The sequence below is a fragment of the Moschus berezovskii genome, chromosome 12, assembly GCF_049115385.1.
Source record: "Moschus berezovskii isolate FMDL1 chromosome 12, NW_MosBer_1.0, whole genome shotgun sequence".
NCBI classification, from domain to species: domain Eukaryota; kingdom Metazoa; phylum Chordata; class Mammalia; order Artiodactyla; family Moschidae; genus Moschus; species Moschus berezovskii.
Genome location: NC_142471.1, coordinates 59,625,613 through 59,641,367, shown reverse-complemented (window position 1 = coordinate 59,641,367; position 15,755 = coordinate 59,625,613). Strand labels below are relative to the sequence as shown.

The window sequence follows — 15,755 nt, the reverse complement described above, 5'->3', positions numbered from 1 at the left end:
AGTGTTAAAAAGAAAATCCCAAATTCTGCTGATGGAGTAGGGGGCATGACTGCCATCAAATACTCTGATGAAAGATAAAAAGCCTTAAAAATACTCTTAAATTGTACAACAGTATCTACCTGCTATCATGGCTGATCTCTCTCTGGGCTAAAAAAAATCTTTTCAAGTGAGATAGTACACGTGAAGGTTACTTCTGAATGGTATAACACGTTTCACACTCATACACGTCTATGTATGTATTATCATCATTTTAGCTCTTTTCTGTCACCATTAACATGTTCATTTTTGTCTCCTTGCTCACATCATTTCCTCTTATACAAATCCAAATTATTCTCTTCGAGAGTTAGCTCAAGATTTTTTTCATAACTTCAAATGACCTTTCATCTTTACAAAATTAAAATACTGTTAATGTAGTCTTTTGTATTCTTCCCATTTGTTTATTTAACCTTATTACTGTTTGCCAGCTGCTCACTTAGGTACACTTTGCTTTAAGCTGTATTCCTTGAGGCTGTGGATCAGGGCTTTCAATTTGTTCTGTATTTTATAGATCTCAGTGTTATTTTTTGAATGAATCATACCAATATGCTTCAAAATGCCAAAGTACAGCTGATAGCCCTTTTTAGGAGATACAAACTATATCCTTTAATTGGCTCCTGTTGTTGAAGTGTTGTCAATTAAAAATTTTTCCTCAAAAAAAAAAAAAAAGTCATTCCACTTATAGTCAGTTAGGTCTTAAAGAGAAATCACTCAGTCTCAAAAGGCCTTAGCTTCCTTATCTGCATATATGTCTACATAATGTATTTGTACATTAAACAATGTATAATCTCCTAAGTTTTCAGGTCTTGGCAGTCCTAGTGAATGGTCCTGAAATTCCTTGATCTACTGATATACTAATTCTCATTACTGGAGTTTAATAAATTATTGTCAGTCAGACAAACCTGTTATTACCTGGCAGAACTGGTCATATTAAAAAAATAATTATTTATGAAAGCTTTTAAAGTTAATATCTGCATATATACTATATAGGGAATATCTAGATATCAGATAGTCTCTACTTTCTCAAGAAAACTACATGTTAATAGGAAGAGTAAGGCCTGAATACAGCAAAAATTAAATAACTTAGAATGGTCTGGAGGAGGCAGCCCAATAGGCCTCAAATTAGAACAAAGTTAAGATTGTGGAGAACACTGCACAACAAATCACATTAAAGAAATGGAATCTTTTTCAAGTCAGTGATTCTCAATCTTTATCCACTATCCTGTGACAAATGATTTGTGATTCATTCTAGTGACTATATCCAGATTTCTGAGGTGTCATCAACATTTTATAAAGCACCGCAAATCCCATCTCATCATGATTATTAATGGAGCAACCAGAAGGGCTGCTCACTCTTGACCCAGCCTAGATTGGTTATGTGCAGTTTCTAGAATATTGCAGATAATCCCTTGATCCCTTTTTCTTTCACATACTCTTTAATTTATATTAAAGAAAGGCAAGTTATATCTTACTGAATTAGTTATAAAACAATTATTTGATCACTGAAGTTAGAGGCGATATTAAGCTTTGAGGAAAGATATTGAAAGGTATTATTTTAGGAAGATTCATTTAGAAGGTTGGACTGACAAAAAGAATGAAGTTAAAGAAAATAATCAAGAGGCTCCATTAGCCATCCAGGTATGATGGGGGTGGGGTGGGGGAACTGACAGTAAGTCAGGCATTAAAGACAGTGGAAAGAAAGCCATAGATGTTAAGACATATCAAAATGGAAATTGCCTGGACTTGGTCAGTGGACTGAATATAGGGCTATGAAACAGAAAGAGTTAAAAATAAAGGTAATCCTAAGAATGTAGGCTATTTATTGAGTAGATGGGAAAATAACTGTAGCAATCAAAGATACAGGAAATTATAACAGGGAATAAATTTAGGCTTCAAACTGAGGAAAAGACAAGTTTGATTTCAATAATACTGAGTGTGAAGTCACAAGAAGTCACTTAAGGAGAAAGGCCATGCTGCTGTTATAGGACTGATTTTACGAAAATATTAAGATGAAAGACATAAATCTGAACACAAAACTCATGGTTAAGATAGGCAGAAATCTTTAAGGAAAAGGTATAAAGAGAAAAGTCAAGGGCTTGGGACTAAATAAATCTTGAAATTTAAGTCTCTAATTTCTATCAACAGTGATTGTAGCATTGTTTTGTGATAGCAAAAAACTAGAAGTAACTAAGTGACTGAAGTCTATACAAACAATGCTATACAGATTTCTCCATACTTTGTGAAAAGATCTTTAAAATTCACTGTTTTGGAAAAAGAGGGATTCAGCTCTAATGTTTTCTTTTGGGAGGAAAATAATAGTGTGTGTAGGAGAACATATTTTTTCTTACATACGCACAAATAAAGTCCGGAAGAAGGTTTGGGTTAGGCAGTGGCTACCTGGGGAGAGGGGAACCTGGGCAAGTGAAGGACTGGAGTAAGAAGACTTTCCCCGAGAGAGCTTTTTATATATTTTCTTATTTTTAAGCCATGAAAATATTATTTGGTAAAAATAATAATTTTTAAAACTCCTAACAAAAATCTATTTAATAGATCTTCATATCAAAAGTAACATCATCTGATGGAAGAAAAGTGAACCTGCATCACTGTCACCGCTCCGTAAGTCACAGCTGTCCAATAGATGGAGCCAACCATTATTCCTGCTGCAGCAAATGGACAGGCTTTTGAGATCAATCTATCTGCAAGATCCAAGACGTAAACAACTGGACCTATAATATAAAGAAAACAAAGCTTCAACATTAAGACAGATTTTAAAAAAAGACCTGTTCAGTATCCACAGATACAAAATACTTTTATGAAGTTGAATCCACTGATGCTTTAGAAATAACTTTTATTATAACAGTTATAAATGTTATAAATGTAATGGGAACCTAGATTTAATAGATTTAGAATTTCTCAGTCATTTGCATTAATAGCTAAGTTTCACTTCCTAAACCCTAGGAAATAGCCTCTTCAAATTTTTATCTCTAATATTAAACCCAGTAAACCTAAGAGTAAAGCCTCAAACACAGCTGCTTTTTATAAAGGAAAATAGTTCTCTTGTTTCTCTTAATGACACTGAAGACTATAGAATGACATAGCATTTCTACCTGCTCTCCATAAACAGTTCCTAGCCACAGTCAGATTCTATAGCACTTGGTAAGAGTGTCACTTTTTTGACTTCACTTACTACTTCCTTGATAGTATGTGGTACCCAAGGCTATTTTCCTGTAGTTACACAAGTCTATCTTACTTTGATATCCAATTTAGTTGAGCGTTATTCTCTAACAAACAACTTTTAATGATCATGCCAGTTTTTGTGGCATTCTAACAGCTGGATGTGTCAATTATACTTCTATTATTATGTGTTTACTAAGTGAACTTTGGTTATTACCTCTTCTGGTAATTATCTGGAATAACTACACTTGGAGGAAGTCTAATAACTGCCATTAAGCCTGATATAATTTAGCTCCAGAATCTCCTAGAATAGCAGAAAAGCCTCAAAACTGATTTACAGCAAGGCCTAAAGAACTGAATATCTAAGTTTAACTAAGGTATCATAAAAATCTTGACTTAGTAATCATCATATTTGTTGAATGCTCTCTATGCACAATGTACTTAAGACATTTTCTCAGAAATGATTAAGAGCTGTATCTACCCCTGAGGGCTTGCAATCTATAAGAAGATGCTGTATATAAAGCCAATATATTTTTCAGGGTATAAAGAAATTCACATAGCAATATGATGATAAAATCACTACAAGAACAAGTATCCATCTACGGAGCTCTAATTTATAATTCCTGATTTCTGGAGCCAGTAATATCACTAATCACTGTATACAGAGAGACCATATTGTGAAGAAGAAAGGACACTAGGAGAGATGTCAAAGGGACCTATGATTTAAATTCAGCATATAAACTTACTATTGTCAAAGTCTAACTTATATAACATTTAAAATCATGACAAGTTATCTTTTGGGAGCAAAGAGAAAAAGTAAGCCTAGTGCAGTGCATACTGACTCTACACTCTACACGACAGCAGGCATTGTGTGACACAATATATGTATCATTAATCAATCTCATAATGTAGGGTTTAATCCTTAAAACACACAAATTTGCTGGGTTAAGTTTGTAACTCCCTCAGAAGGTGCAACTAAAAAATTTTTTTAGTGAGTCTTCAAAGATCCCTGAAATGCTAGTACCAAAAGTTAAAGCCAATGGGTATACATAAAACCTCAAAACTTCAGCTTTCATATTCTCTACTGATAATTCTTTAATCAGAAAATTGAAGCCACAAGAGAACAACTACAGACTCTTTACAGCACATTTCCACCTACCATCACAACTATCCTATCTGAAGTCAGTCCCTTCACTCTAGATCCCATCCCCTCACCAACTCAAAGACATGGCTCCGGCAATTCACTCCTTCACTCCTACAGCATCTCTCGCCTACCCTTTATTGGATTATTGTTATCAAACATGTCATTATTTCTTTTACTTAAAAAACAAACACCTCTTTTCTTGATCCTTTCTTCCCACTGCTCCATTTATTTGCTCCCTATACAACAAAGTTACTCAAAAGACTTTTCAGTTTCCATTTTCTCTCCTTCAATTCTCTCTTGAACTCACTCCATCAAAACTGCTCCTCAAGGTCACTGACAAGCTGCTGCTGCTGCTGCTAAGTCACTTCAGTCGTGTCCGACTCTGAAGCCCACCAGGCTCCCCCGTCCCTGGGATTCTCCAGGCAAGAACACTGGAGTGGGTTACCATCTCCTTCTCCAATGTGTGAAAGTGAAAAGTGAAAGCGAAGTCGCTCAGTCATGTCCGACCCTTAGCGACCCCATGGACTGCAGCCTACCAGGCTCCTCCATCCATGGGATTTTCTAGGCAATAGTACTGGAGTGGCTTGCCATTGCCTTCTCCGCACTGACAAGCTACACACAGCTAAATCCAGTGGTCTAATCTCAGGTTTCCTCTTATTTGGCCTACCACCATCTGACAGATGTTCCCTTTTTCCCAATATATGGTTCTTCAAGGCATCTCCAGGACTTCACCATCTCTTGGTTTTCTATTTCACCACTCACTAACTTTTCAGTCTCCTTTCCTGGTTCCTCCTCTTTTTCTTGACCTCAGTAAGGCCCATCCTGTCAACTTCTACTTCATCATACTCCATATTTGATTACTCAGCTCTACTTTTCTTTTTCCCAAAGCATCCATCACCTAACATACTCTAATTTCCTTATTAATTGTTTCTACCTACTGGAATAGGGGTTGAGAAACTATGGCCCATAGGCTGAATCCACCCTGCTGTTTTTGTAAATAATGTTTTATCGCAACATGGTGACATACAAAGCCTACAATACAGTTAGTTGACTCTTGAACAACATGAGTTTGAACTGCATGGATCCACTGATACTAGGATTTTTTTCAACAGCAAATACTACAGTTCTATATAACCCTCTATTGGTTGACTCCGTGGATTTGGAGGGATATGGAGGAGCTGTGGATAGAGGACTACAAATTTATATGTGGACTTTCGACCATACAGAGGTTGGCAACCCTTTCCCCTACCTACACTGTTCAAGGGTCAGTTGTATTTACTGTTTTGTTTTTTTTTTTAACAGAAAAAGTGTTCTGGCTCCTGAACTAGAACACAAGATCCAAAGTGAAAGTAACCTTTTTATTTTGCTTATTGATGAATTCCAAATTCCTATGATTCTCAAAAATTTGCTTAACTTTCTACTGAGGTACTTATTTTAAACTATGATACAAAAATCTCTAGGTCTTCTTTTTTCATTATTTTGTATGAAGCCCAAGTTATGAAACTATTTTCTACACAGTCAGAATCAGAATGTATTAGAAGATAAGGTATTTTACCTGCTTCCAACTGACCTCCTCCCACCCCCTATCTTTTCAAAAAGGGTGCTTGGAAAGATCTACTGATGGAGCAAAGTAATAGGTCATTTAGATGAAAACATAGTTCCTAAAAAGTAATCCATCACTACCAATTTTATCTGCTGTGAACACGGACAATATAGAGATGTTTGAATTCTTTCCTTTAAATATCTCAGAATAAGCTCAGTTTTCAATTTTCTTCTGAATCATTAGATATGAATTCTTTCTGTACAAACTAAACAAACAGACAAATTCTCATACTTCCTTCTGGAAATTTTTTACTCATCCCTTGTGTCATATGCAACAGATATGCTGGATTAAATGAAGACACTAGCTGCATTTTATAATTCCCAGTTCCAGGTTTTCTGACAAAATTCTGTCTAGGCTTTTGTCTTAAGTTTTTTTTGCCTAAACCTCTCAAGTCTCTTCCAGACAGACTAGTCCAAGATTAGTTTATTACTTTAAAGGAGAATAAATGCCTAGTGGTAAATATTACCACAGAAATATAAACTGTCAGGTATTTCTTTCTGACAGCTAAAGATTATCGAGGAATATCTTATTTGATGAATAAGAATAATCACCAAAATCCTCCGAATGCAATCCTTCAATAATACCTTTCTTATTAGGAAGCTTATCGTGTGTCACTATCCCATGACTTCAGGTCCTAAAAGGAAAACTGTAACAGTCACTAGATTCTTCTCATTGTTAAGATTACAGTGCAAACAGTTGCAGGAAATGAAGAAAGCCAAGACTCTTGCCCTTGAAAACCTCAATTCTAATGGAAAGGAAGAAGTATGACTAAATGTAAATCAAAAGTTAAATATGTAAGGGCATAAAAAAGTTTTAGTATTTTAAGAAGGCATTAATGAATTTTTAATACCTCAGTTGGCTTCATCACTTATGTTTCCAACAGTACGTATTTACACAATGAATGGCAATTGAAGAAGCTATGTATAAATACAAGTTTTGAAAATTCTACAATTGTTGAATAAAAGGTCGCTAGGGAAACATGGAATTAAAAGAAAATCTATTGTGAATTCTTTTGTACAATAAAACTATAACGCTTTTGTAAAGAAAATAACTATATCTAATGTTTTGGGTAAGTTCAGATTTTCACATTTCAGATTTGAGTGACATCAAATAGTGAGCTGAGAACTACTGGGGAAACTCCTAAGTCCATGTCTACTGAAAAGAAATAATTAGTTTTATCTGGCAGACACTGCAAAAGTAGATATATTGTAATTGTTGTGATTTAAATTCAAGTCTATATATGCATGGTTATTAAATTTATGAATTAATGACTTAAGGACAGGTAATACTTAGTTTTCAAAATCTCCCAGCACTGTTTACAGTCATACCCAGAATTCCCAGGCCCTTTCTTGGGGAAGAAAGGTATCCTCAAAAACACCTCTGACTAATTCTTGAAAATAATTTCTAAATGCTGCCAGAGTGCTAAAGCTCCTAACACAAAACATAATTTATTTAATGTTTCACAAGGTAACCTTTTATAAGCTCCTGAGGAGGTAACAGCTTCCATGAACTCCAAGCTTTCTATTAAGTAGACAAATTTGTAAGAGAGATTGCAGAGAATTATCTTTGATCCAGATCCAACTCAAAATGTCAATCTGTTAAGCCAAATTATCAACCCTACTTTCAGGTTCAGAAGTATCCAGAATTGCAGATTTTGGAGGCCATCAGGAGTCTTAACAATATAGTTCTAAACTTCTTTCCTTGCACACTATTTCCGGAATGTACTGCCCCTACTTTGATTAAATCTGTATGAAAATCCAACTTCCCAATGAAAACTAACCTAACCTGATAGAAGTGGACTAATTGCTCTACCCCACCCTGTTCATGTTTCATGAAGCTTCCTATACACACTATCCCACAAAATGAACTTACCCCTTTGCTTGTGCATAATGTTAGTACTTTATGTTCTTGTTCAATGTTTGTTCAGTTGTCTCAGTATCCTTTATGTCTGTCCATGTCAGCATCATCTTAGACTGAAAACTCCCAGGGGGCAGGGGCCATGTCTGTTTAACTCGTTTTGTACAGTGCCTAGGATAGAACCATGTACAGATAGGTGCTTAAAAAATGCTCTTTAATGATGACTGGTACCACTCTCAGGGACTCTCTAAGCTCCAGCTATCTTCAGCACATGGTACTTGGCAGTACAACAGGGCACACTGGCCTGTTCTACAGGGCATTAGAATGTAATGGCACAGGCGCTAGCTGCAGCACTCTGTGGCAAGTATTTGACTAAATTCATTGTTAAGAAACAACTTAATATCACAACCACCAATTCAACTAAGAGTTAAAAATATGTGGGAATTTTGATGGAATAGTAAAGAGCTTTAACTCTTTCTCTAGCGTTCATCTCTGTTTCCAACACTAACATGCCGAAAGCTAGGTCTGAGAGCCTCAGACAAGCTTATGTAAGTTTCATCTTTAATTGCTCTGCTTGTAGGGTGAGATGTTACTATTTTTTTAATGTAAAAACAAACATCCTGCAAACTCAGGCTGTAAGTTTCTTTGCCTAATAACAAGAAGTCAGTCATTAGATTGTAAACAGAAGGATATGTTTTGGACAATTATTTATCGAACCAAACTAATAATAATTGATCCCAAATCCCTCAAAATAAGCAACACTGAATAAAAGATTCAGAGTCAAAGGAGATGAGAACCATGTCTCTGTGTGTGTGTGTGTATATATATGAATATATATAGTGTATGACCAAGAAAAGTAGCTAAAGACCATTGAAGTAGTTCGGAGTACATAGTTTGTGCCAAGGTAAAGCTTAAATTTTTCCTCATTAGAACAGAATAGCCCACAGAATATATGAGGGCTATAAAGTCAACTACTAAGTACTTATTAAGCACCTATTGTACACATAGAATTTTACTATGCTTTAAAATGTAAACAAAATTTAATACACTAGCCTCTGCCTCCAAGGAGCTACAATCTAGTTAGGGACAAACAATAAATACACATTAAACAACTGGAAAACTTTATAGAAAACTGACAAATTTAAGATAGTATCATACAAACTATACAGACACATGTTAACAAAAATTTAAGATTATAGAGAGGGTAAGGATACAAAGAGTTTTGTATGTATGTATGTATGTATTTACTTACTAATCAATAGAAGTGAATCTTGACCTTGAAGTCTTTGATCTGATAAGTCTATGCTAAAAGACCTTTTAACTAGAGATAAAAGATTTTATTCAAAGGGTTTATAAAAGCTAGTATGCTAACAAGAGTTAACTGATAGAAAGTTGGCTGGATCTTTGAAGACATGACACAATAGGTAGGAAGTCCCTGGTGAGAGACATGCTAAAATGAATTTGATCTTTTAGGAAAACTAAGAATATTTAAAGTCAGAATAAGCAGAATAGAATCCACAAGATTTTGTATCCAAAGTAAGTATAAAAAAAGAGAGAAAGCATCAATCTTTCTCTATATATTAAAAAGGCTTAATATAAAAGTGATGAGTTAAAAATGATAAAGATATATTAAACCTTATTAGAAAAAAAATGTTGTGTGTCTGCTTTTAGGAGAAATCATGCCTGAAGAATTATTCTTTGAATTTCAAACTTAAAAGTTGAAAAAGTTAAGTCATGATAAAAGAAAGACCACTACCAATTATCATTAATACACAAAAACAGATGGCAATATTAATTATGCACACACTACATATATGCCAAGGAACTATTACATATTCTTTTTTCTTCTTTAAACATACCTATATTTAAAAAATTTTCCATGATGGGAATATAGTTTTATTAATAAGAAAAACTACTTTCTAGAGAATAACAAAAAGTTATCATAAAATTCAGGTAACTATACCCCAAGGAAAGTCAAACCTGACATTACTGTCTCATTTTCTTTTCCCCTTTATATGAGAAACTCACAGTAGGCTCCTTAGGAGGCAAAATAACAAGGTGGTGAGGATTCAGTAGGGTCTACTGTGTGAATTTTGACAAAATGCTATCTCTGGACCTCAATTTCTACATATGTAATGATAATGAAAATAATATCTACTTCAGAGTTTTTGTGAAAAATTAATGCATATAAAACTCAATATAGGATATGATGTTACACTATAATAATGTCAGGTATTAGTTCTTTCAAAAATGGCATACTAAGTATACTAGAACTCTGGAATACAGGTATAATCCATGACATATATTTGAGGAAAAATTTATGGAATAAGGTTCTGGTATAAAAATAGACTGTTTCATGAAAATCTTAGGTAAATAAAGGACAAATCTTTTTTGCCTAAAGGTCTAGGACAAGGAGGAAGAGGGAAATTCATGGAGCCAAGAAATCTGGGAATGGAGAGAGAGAAGACACTAAAATCAAAAAAATTTTAAGATTCTGCAATTGTGTTTTGGACCTATACAGATACCTGTATTTATACATAGTGTACACCCAAAAAGGTTTACCCTGTTGGAAGATACTTATTAAAACAAATTTATATTTAAATCTTAAGGAACGAGACTAGGAGTGATCCAGCAATAAATACAAGAAATCCTTACTTTGAAGGTATATTAGTCATCTGCTTCATAAGAGGGTATATGAATGAGGGCCAAAGAAGATGTAATGAGATAGCTAACTACAAACTTTAACATCAGAAGGTACTCAAAGACTGAATCATTATGGAGTAGGATTTTGGTTTTTAAATTCTGTCATTTTGATCATCCATAGGAGTTTAGATATAAAGCAAAGTAAAAATAAACACTTCTCTAATGGCCAAGTGTAAATATTACTAGAAACTCTTAATTATATTTATATGAAGAAAGTACTTGAATTCTTAAGTCTAAACTGGTTTTCAAGTAACGAAATAAGACAACAATATATTTTATGAGAGCAGTCAGCTGTAAATGGCTTGGATTTATTAATAGAGGGCTGTGTAGTTAGAGGAAACAGTACAGACTATTCTTAGAGAGTAACTGATAGCTTAGAAAACATTAAAAATGTAAAATTTTCATTAAATTGAAGCCATGAAAAACATCTTTAAATTTGGGGGAAATATATTTAATATCTATTTTAGGACCCTGTTTCAAACAACATTCTTTTTTGTTTTCCAATGGTTTAGCCACCTCATTCATAAAGAAATGTAAGTTAAAACTGTGAAATAAAAACTTTTCTTATCTAATAGATTATACTGACAAACTAAAACATTAGCCAATCTATTGGCAAAGCTATAGGCGAACAGGTAGACCCATATACTGCTGGTACATGTAAAATGATACAGTACCTATGGAGGGGAATCTGGTAATATCCAGCATATATATATGTGCAGTTCACACTTTGACTTAGCAATCCTCTCTCAGTTCATCTTTAATAAGTATTCTAAGCTAACAAACACACAAAAAAGGAGGATTACAATATCATTCTTCTGTACCATCTAATGAAATAATAGATCTGGAGGCAGTGAATGAAAAAATCATCAGTCAATGCTAAAACCAGTAGGTGGAAGCTGACAGGGAACACCACTGGATGGATCAGGTGATAAACACCTGTGTCCACTGATCAGTCTTATAAAAAAAAAAAAAAATACACATTTTTTCCAGCTTTACTGAGATATTACTGAAACATAACAAGTTGAAGATTTAGAATGCAATAGTTTGATAATATATATTGAGAAATGATTACCACAATAAAGTTAGTTAAAACCTCAATCCTCTTGCATAATTAACATTTTTGTGGTGTTAACACTTATGATCTACTCTCTTAACCTTCATTTATATAATACAGTGTTAATTATGTCACCACACCACAGATCCTTAGAACTGATTCAGCTTTTAAATGGAAGTTTGTACCCCTTGACCATATCTCCCATTATTTCCCAACCACCAGTCCCAACAATTCCATTTGAATTTGGGTATTTTAGAGTCCACATCTAAGTGAGAACATATAGTATTTTCTTTTTCTTTCTCTGACTTATTTTGCTTAACACAATGACCTTAAGATCCAGCCATGTTGTTGCAAAAGCAGCATTTCCTTTTTTTTTTAATGGCTGAATATTCTACTGCACATACACACACACGTTTTCTTTATCACCTGTCGATGGACCTTTAGGCTGCTTCCATATCTTGGCTCTTGTGAAGTATGCTGCAGTGAATGTGGGGGTGTAGGTTATCTCTTCCAGACAGTGATTTCATTCCTTCAGATACATACTCAGAAGTGGGATTGCTGGATCACGATAGTTAAAATATATATATATTTTTAGTAATTTCCAGTTTTCCACAGTGGCTGTACCAATTTATATTCCCACAGTGCACACACTATTCTTTTCTCCACAACCCTGTTAACATTTGTTGTCTTTTGTTAACAGTCATTCTCACAGGCATGAAGCAACATCTCACTGTGGTTTTTTCATTTCATTTCCCTGATGATTAGTGATGCTGAGTATCTTTTCATGCATCAGTTGACCATTTGTATGTCTTACACAGAAAATTTTCAAGATCTTCATACATTTTAAAATCAGATTGTGTGTGGGTTTTGTTTTTGGAAGTTGAGTTGTATGGGGGCTTCCCTGATGGTTCAGAGGGTAAAGAATCTGCCTGTAATGTAGGAGATGAGGGTTCGATCCCTGGGTTGGGAATATCCCCTGGAGGAGGAAGTAGCAATCCAATCCAGTATTCTTGCCTGAAAAACCTCATGGACAGAGGAACCTGGTGGACTACAGTCCAAAGGGTTGCAAAGAGTCAGACATGACTAACCATGCACACATACATACATTGAGTTCTATGAATTTCTTATATATTTTGGATAGTAATCCCCTATCAGATGCTTTAGGATGATTTACAAATATTTTCTCATCCTGTGGTTTATCTTTTTATTTTGCTGTGGAGATATCTGTTAGTTTGATATAGTCCAATTTGTTTATTTTTGTTTCTGTTGCTTATGAAGAAAAAAATCCAAAAAATAATTATCCAAAAATAATTATAATGGATATTCAAAAAAAATAATTGCCAAGACCAATGTCAAGGAAACTTTCTGATGTTTTATTCTCAAACTTTCACACTTTCTGGTCTTAAATTTAAATCTCTAGGGACTTCCTTGGTGGTCCAGAGGTTAAGAATTCATCTTCCAATGCAGGGGACATGAGTTTGACCCCTGGTTGGGGAACTAAGATCCTACATGCCATGGAGCAAATAAGCCCACATGCCTCAGTGAAGAGCCAGTGAAGACAAAAAAAATAAATTGAATCTCTAATCCATTTTGAGTTACCATGTTGCTTTACAATAGCTTTGTAATAAAGTTTAAATCAGTAAATGTGATGCCACCTGCTCTGTTCTTCTTTCTCAGGACTGCTTTGGCTATTTAGGATCTTTTGTATTTCCATACAGTTTTAGGATTAATTTCCCTACTTCTGTGAAAAATGCCATTGAACCTGAAGGGATTACACTGACAATATAGATGGCTTTGGGTAGTATGGACACTTTAATAGTATTAATTGTTCCAATCCATGAACAAGAGATAGCTCTCCACTCATTTGTGTCTTTTTTATTTTTTGAAATGGGGATTTAAAAAAAATTTTAAATTATCTTTGGCTGTGCTGGGTCTTCATTGCTGTGTGGGCTTTTCTCTAGCTGTGGCGAGTGGGGGCTACTCTCTAGTTGCAGTGCACAGGCTTCTCATTGCAGTGCACAGGCTTCTCATTGCAGTGCCTTCTCTTGTGGCGCACGGGCTTCAGTATTTGCAGCAAGTGGGCTTACTTCTTTCTTTTCAATTCAGATGTCTTTTATTTCTTTTTTTTGACTAACTGTTCTGGGTAGGACTTCTAGTATTATGTTAAATAGGAGTGGTGAGAACAGACACCCCTGTCTTGATCCTGATCTTAGTGGGTATGTTGCGTATGATATTAGCTGTGGGGTTGTCATATACAGCTTTTATTATGTTGAGGTACATCCTTCTATACCCAGTTTGTTGGGAGTTTTTATCATGAAAGGATGTTGGATTCTGTCAAATACTTTTCTGCATCCATTGAGATACTAAGATTTTATCTTTCATTCTATTAATGTGGTATACCACACTGATATGCAGATATTGAAACATCCTTACACCTTACGGATAAATCCCACTTGATCATAGTGTACGATCTTTCAATATGCTGTTGAATTTGGTTTGTTAATATTCTGTTGTGAATTTTTACATCTGTATTCATCAAGGATATTGGCCTGTAGTTTTCTTATTGTGTCTATATCTGGCTTTGGTATCAGGGTAATGCTGGCTTCATAAAACGAGTTTGGGAATCCCTCCTCTTTAATTTTAAAGTGTTTGAGAAGGATTGGTACTAATTCTTCTTTATGTGTTTGGCAGAATTCACCGTGAAACCATCTAGTCCTGGTCTTTTCTTTATTGGGAGCTTGATGATCTTACTTTTTATTGGTCTGTTCACATTTTTTATTTTTCATGATTCATTTTTTGTACACTTTACGGTTCTAGGAATTTATCTTTACTTTTAGTTTATCCAATTTGTTGGCATACAGCTGCTCACAGTACTTCCTTAACACATTATTGACCAGAGATGTATTAATATGTCTTGTTACCTGAAGCTTATTGACCAGAGACGTTTCTATATTTACTTACATAACAAATTGTTGGCCACATGCATTAGTTTCTGTAAAAATCCCCTGGTTAATAATGTGTTAAGATCCTTTGTATTTTGGAAGTGTCAGTTATGTTTCCTCTTTGAAAGACAACTACACATATGTACCTCATGTTGTGCTATAAAAGAAGTACACAGAAACATCTACGAAATATTTTTGAAAAAAAAAAAATCACAGCAACCCCATCAATGAGATCTAACCAGTATATAAGAAAAGGAAAGAATAAAGCAATATATTACTGACATATTCTTGGTATGGGTAATAACAAAACCCCCAAATGGGAAATTCCTGATGACAGATGATCTTTTTATTCAATGAAAAAATTATAAGGAAAGGTAAAATACTCAGTTTTACAAGTCACACTAGGTCTTCTGTGTGACATACAAAGCCAGAGTTTACCCTCAAACCCTCAAAAGGGTTATATAAACCCTGGAGGAAAGGGTAAAAAGCTAGAAAAAAAATCCACAGGACAATAAAATGAGCCAACAAAGAAAACTTTGTCTTATTTTCAAAAGATGGAAAGTACGATGAGGAGGAGAGTTTCTTCTAAGAATTTGTAAACATAGTCAATTAGCATGCTGGCGCGGTGCGGAGCGTCCGGGCCGCGGTCGGCAGCCTGCGCGCCATCTCGGCACCCAGCGCGCGCTGCTCGCCGCGGCCCTGGGGACTGCGGGCGGGTGCCGTCCGGGCGCTGCGCACCGGCCCTGCTCTGCTGTCGGTGCGGAAATTCACAGAAAAACACGAATGGGTAAAAACAGAAAACGGTGTTGGAACAGTGGGAATCAGCAATTTTGCACAGGAAGCTTTGGGAGATGTTGTTTACTGTAGTCTGCCTGAAGTTGGGACAAAGTTGAACAAACAAGAGGAGTTTGGTGCTTTGGAAAGTGTGAAAGCTGCTAGTGAACTCTATTCTCCTCTATCAGGAGAAGTAACGGAAATTAATAAAGCTCTAGCAGAAAATCCAGGACTTGTCAACAAGTCTTGTTATGAAGATGGTTGGCTGATCAAGATGACATTCAGTAACCCTTCAGAACTAGATGAACTAATGAGTGAAGAAGCATATGAGAAATACATAAAATCTATTGAGGAGTGAAAATGGAACCCCTAAATAAACTACTTTGAAACAAACAAACAAAAAAAAAATTAGCATGCTGATTTCAGGTTAGAAATCTGTCTGTGCTATGGGAGAAAACCCAAACTCAT

At 35.1% G+C, this 15,755-nt stretch overlaps 1 protein-coding gene and 1 pseudogene across 1 annotated transcript in view; one reads left to right on the top strand and one right to left on the bottom strand.

Annotated features, from left to right (window-relative positions):
* Positions 1–15,755, bottom strand: part of MARCHF5 (membrane associated ring-CH-type finger 5) — a 54,072-nt gene that overhangs the window by 8,122 nt on the left and 30,195 nt on the right. Inside the window, exon 3 of the mRNA XM_055425090.2 lies at positions 2,632–2,762. Coding sequence (XP_055281065.1) covers positions 2,632–2,762 — 131 coding nt within the window. The remainder of the gene's footprint in view (positions 1–2,631; positions 2,763–15,755) is intronic.
* On the top strand, positions 8,324–15,673 carry LOC148776004 (glycine cleavage system H protein, mitochondrial pseudogene; annotated as a pseudogene).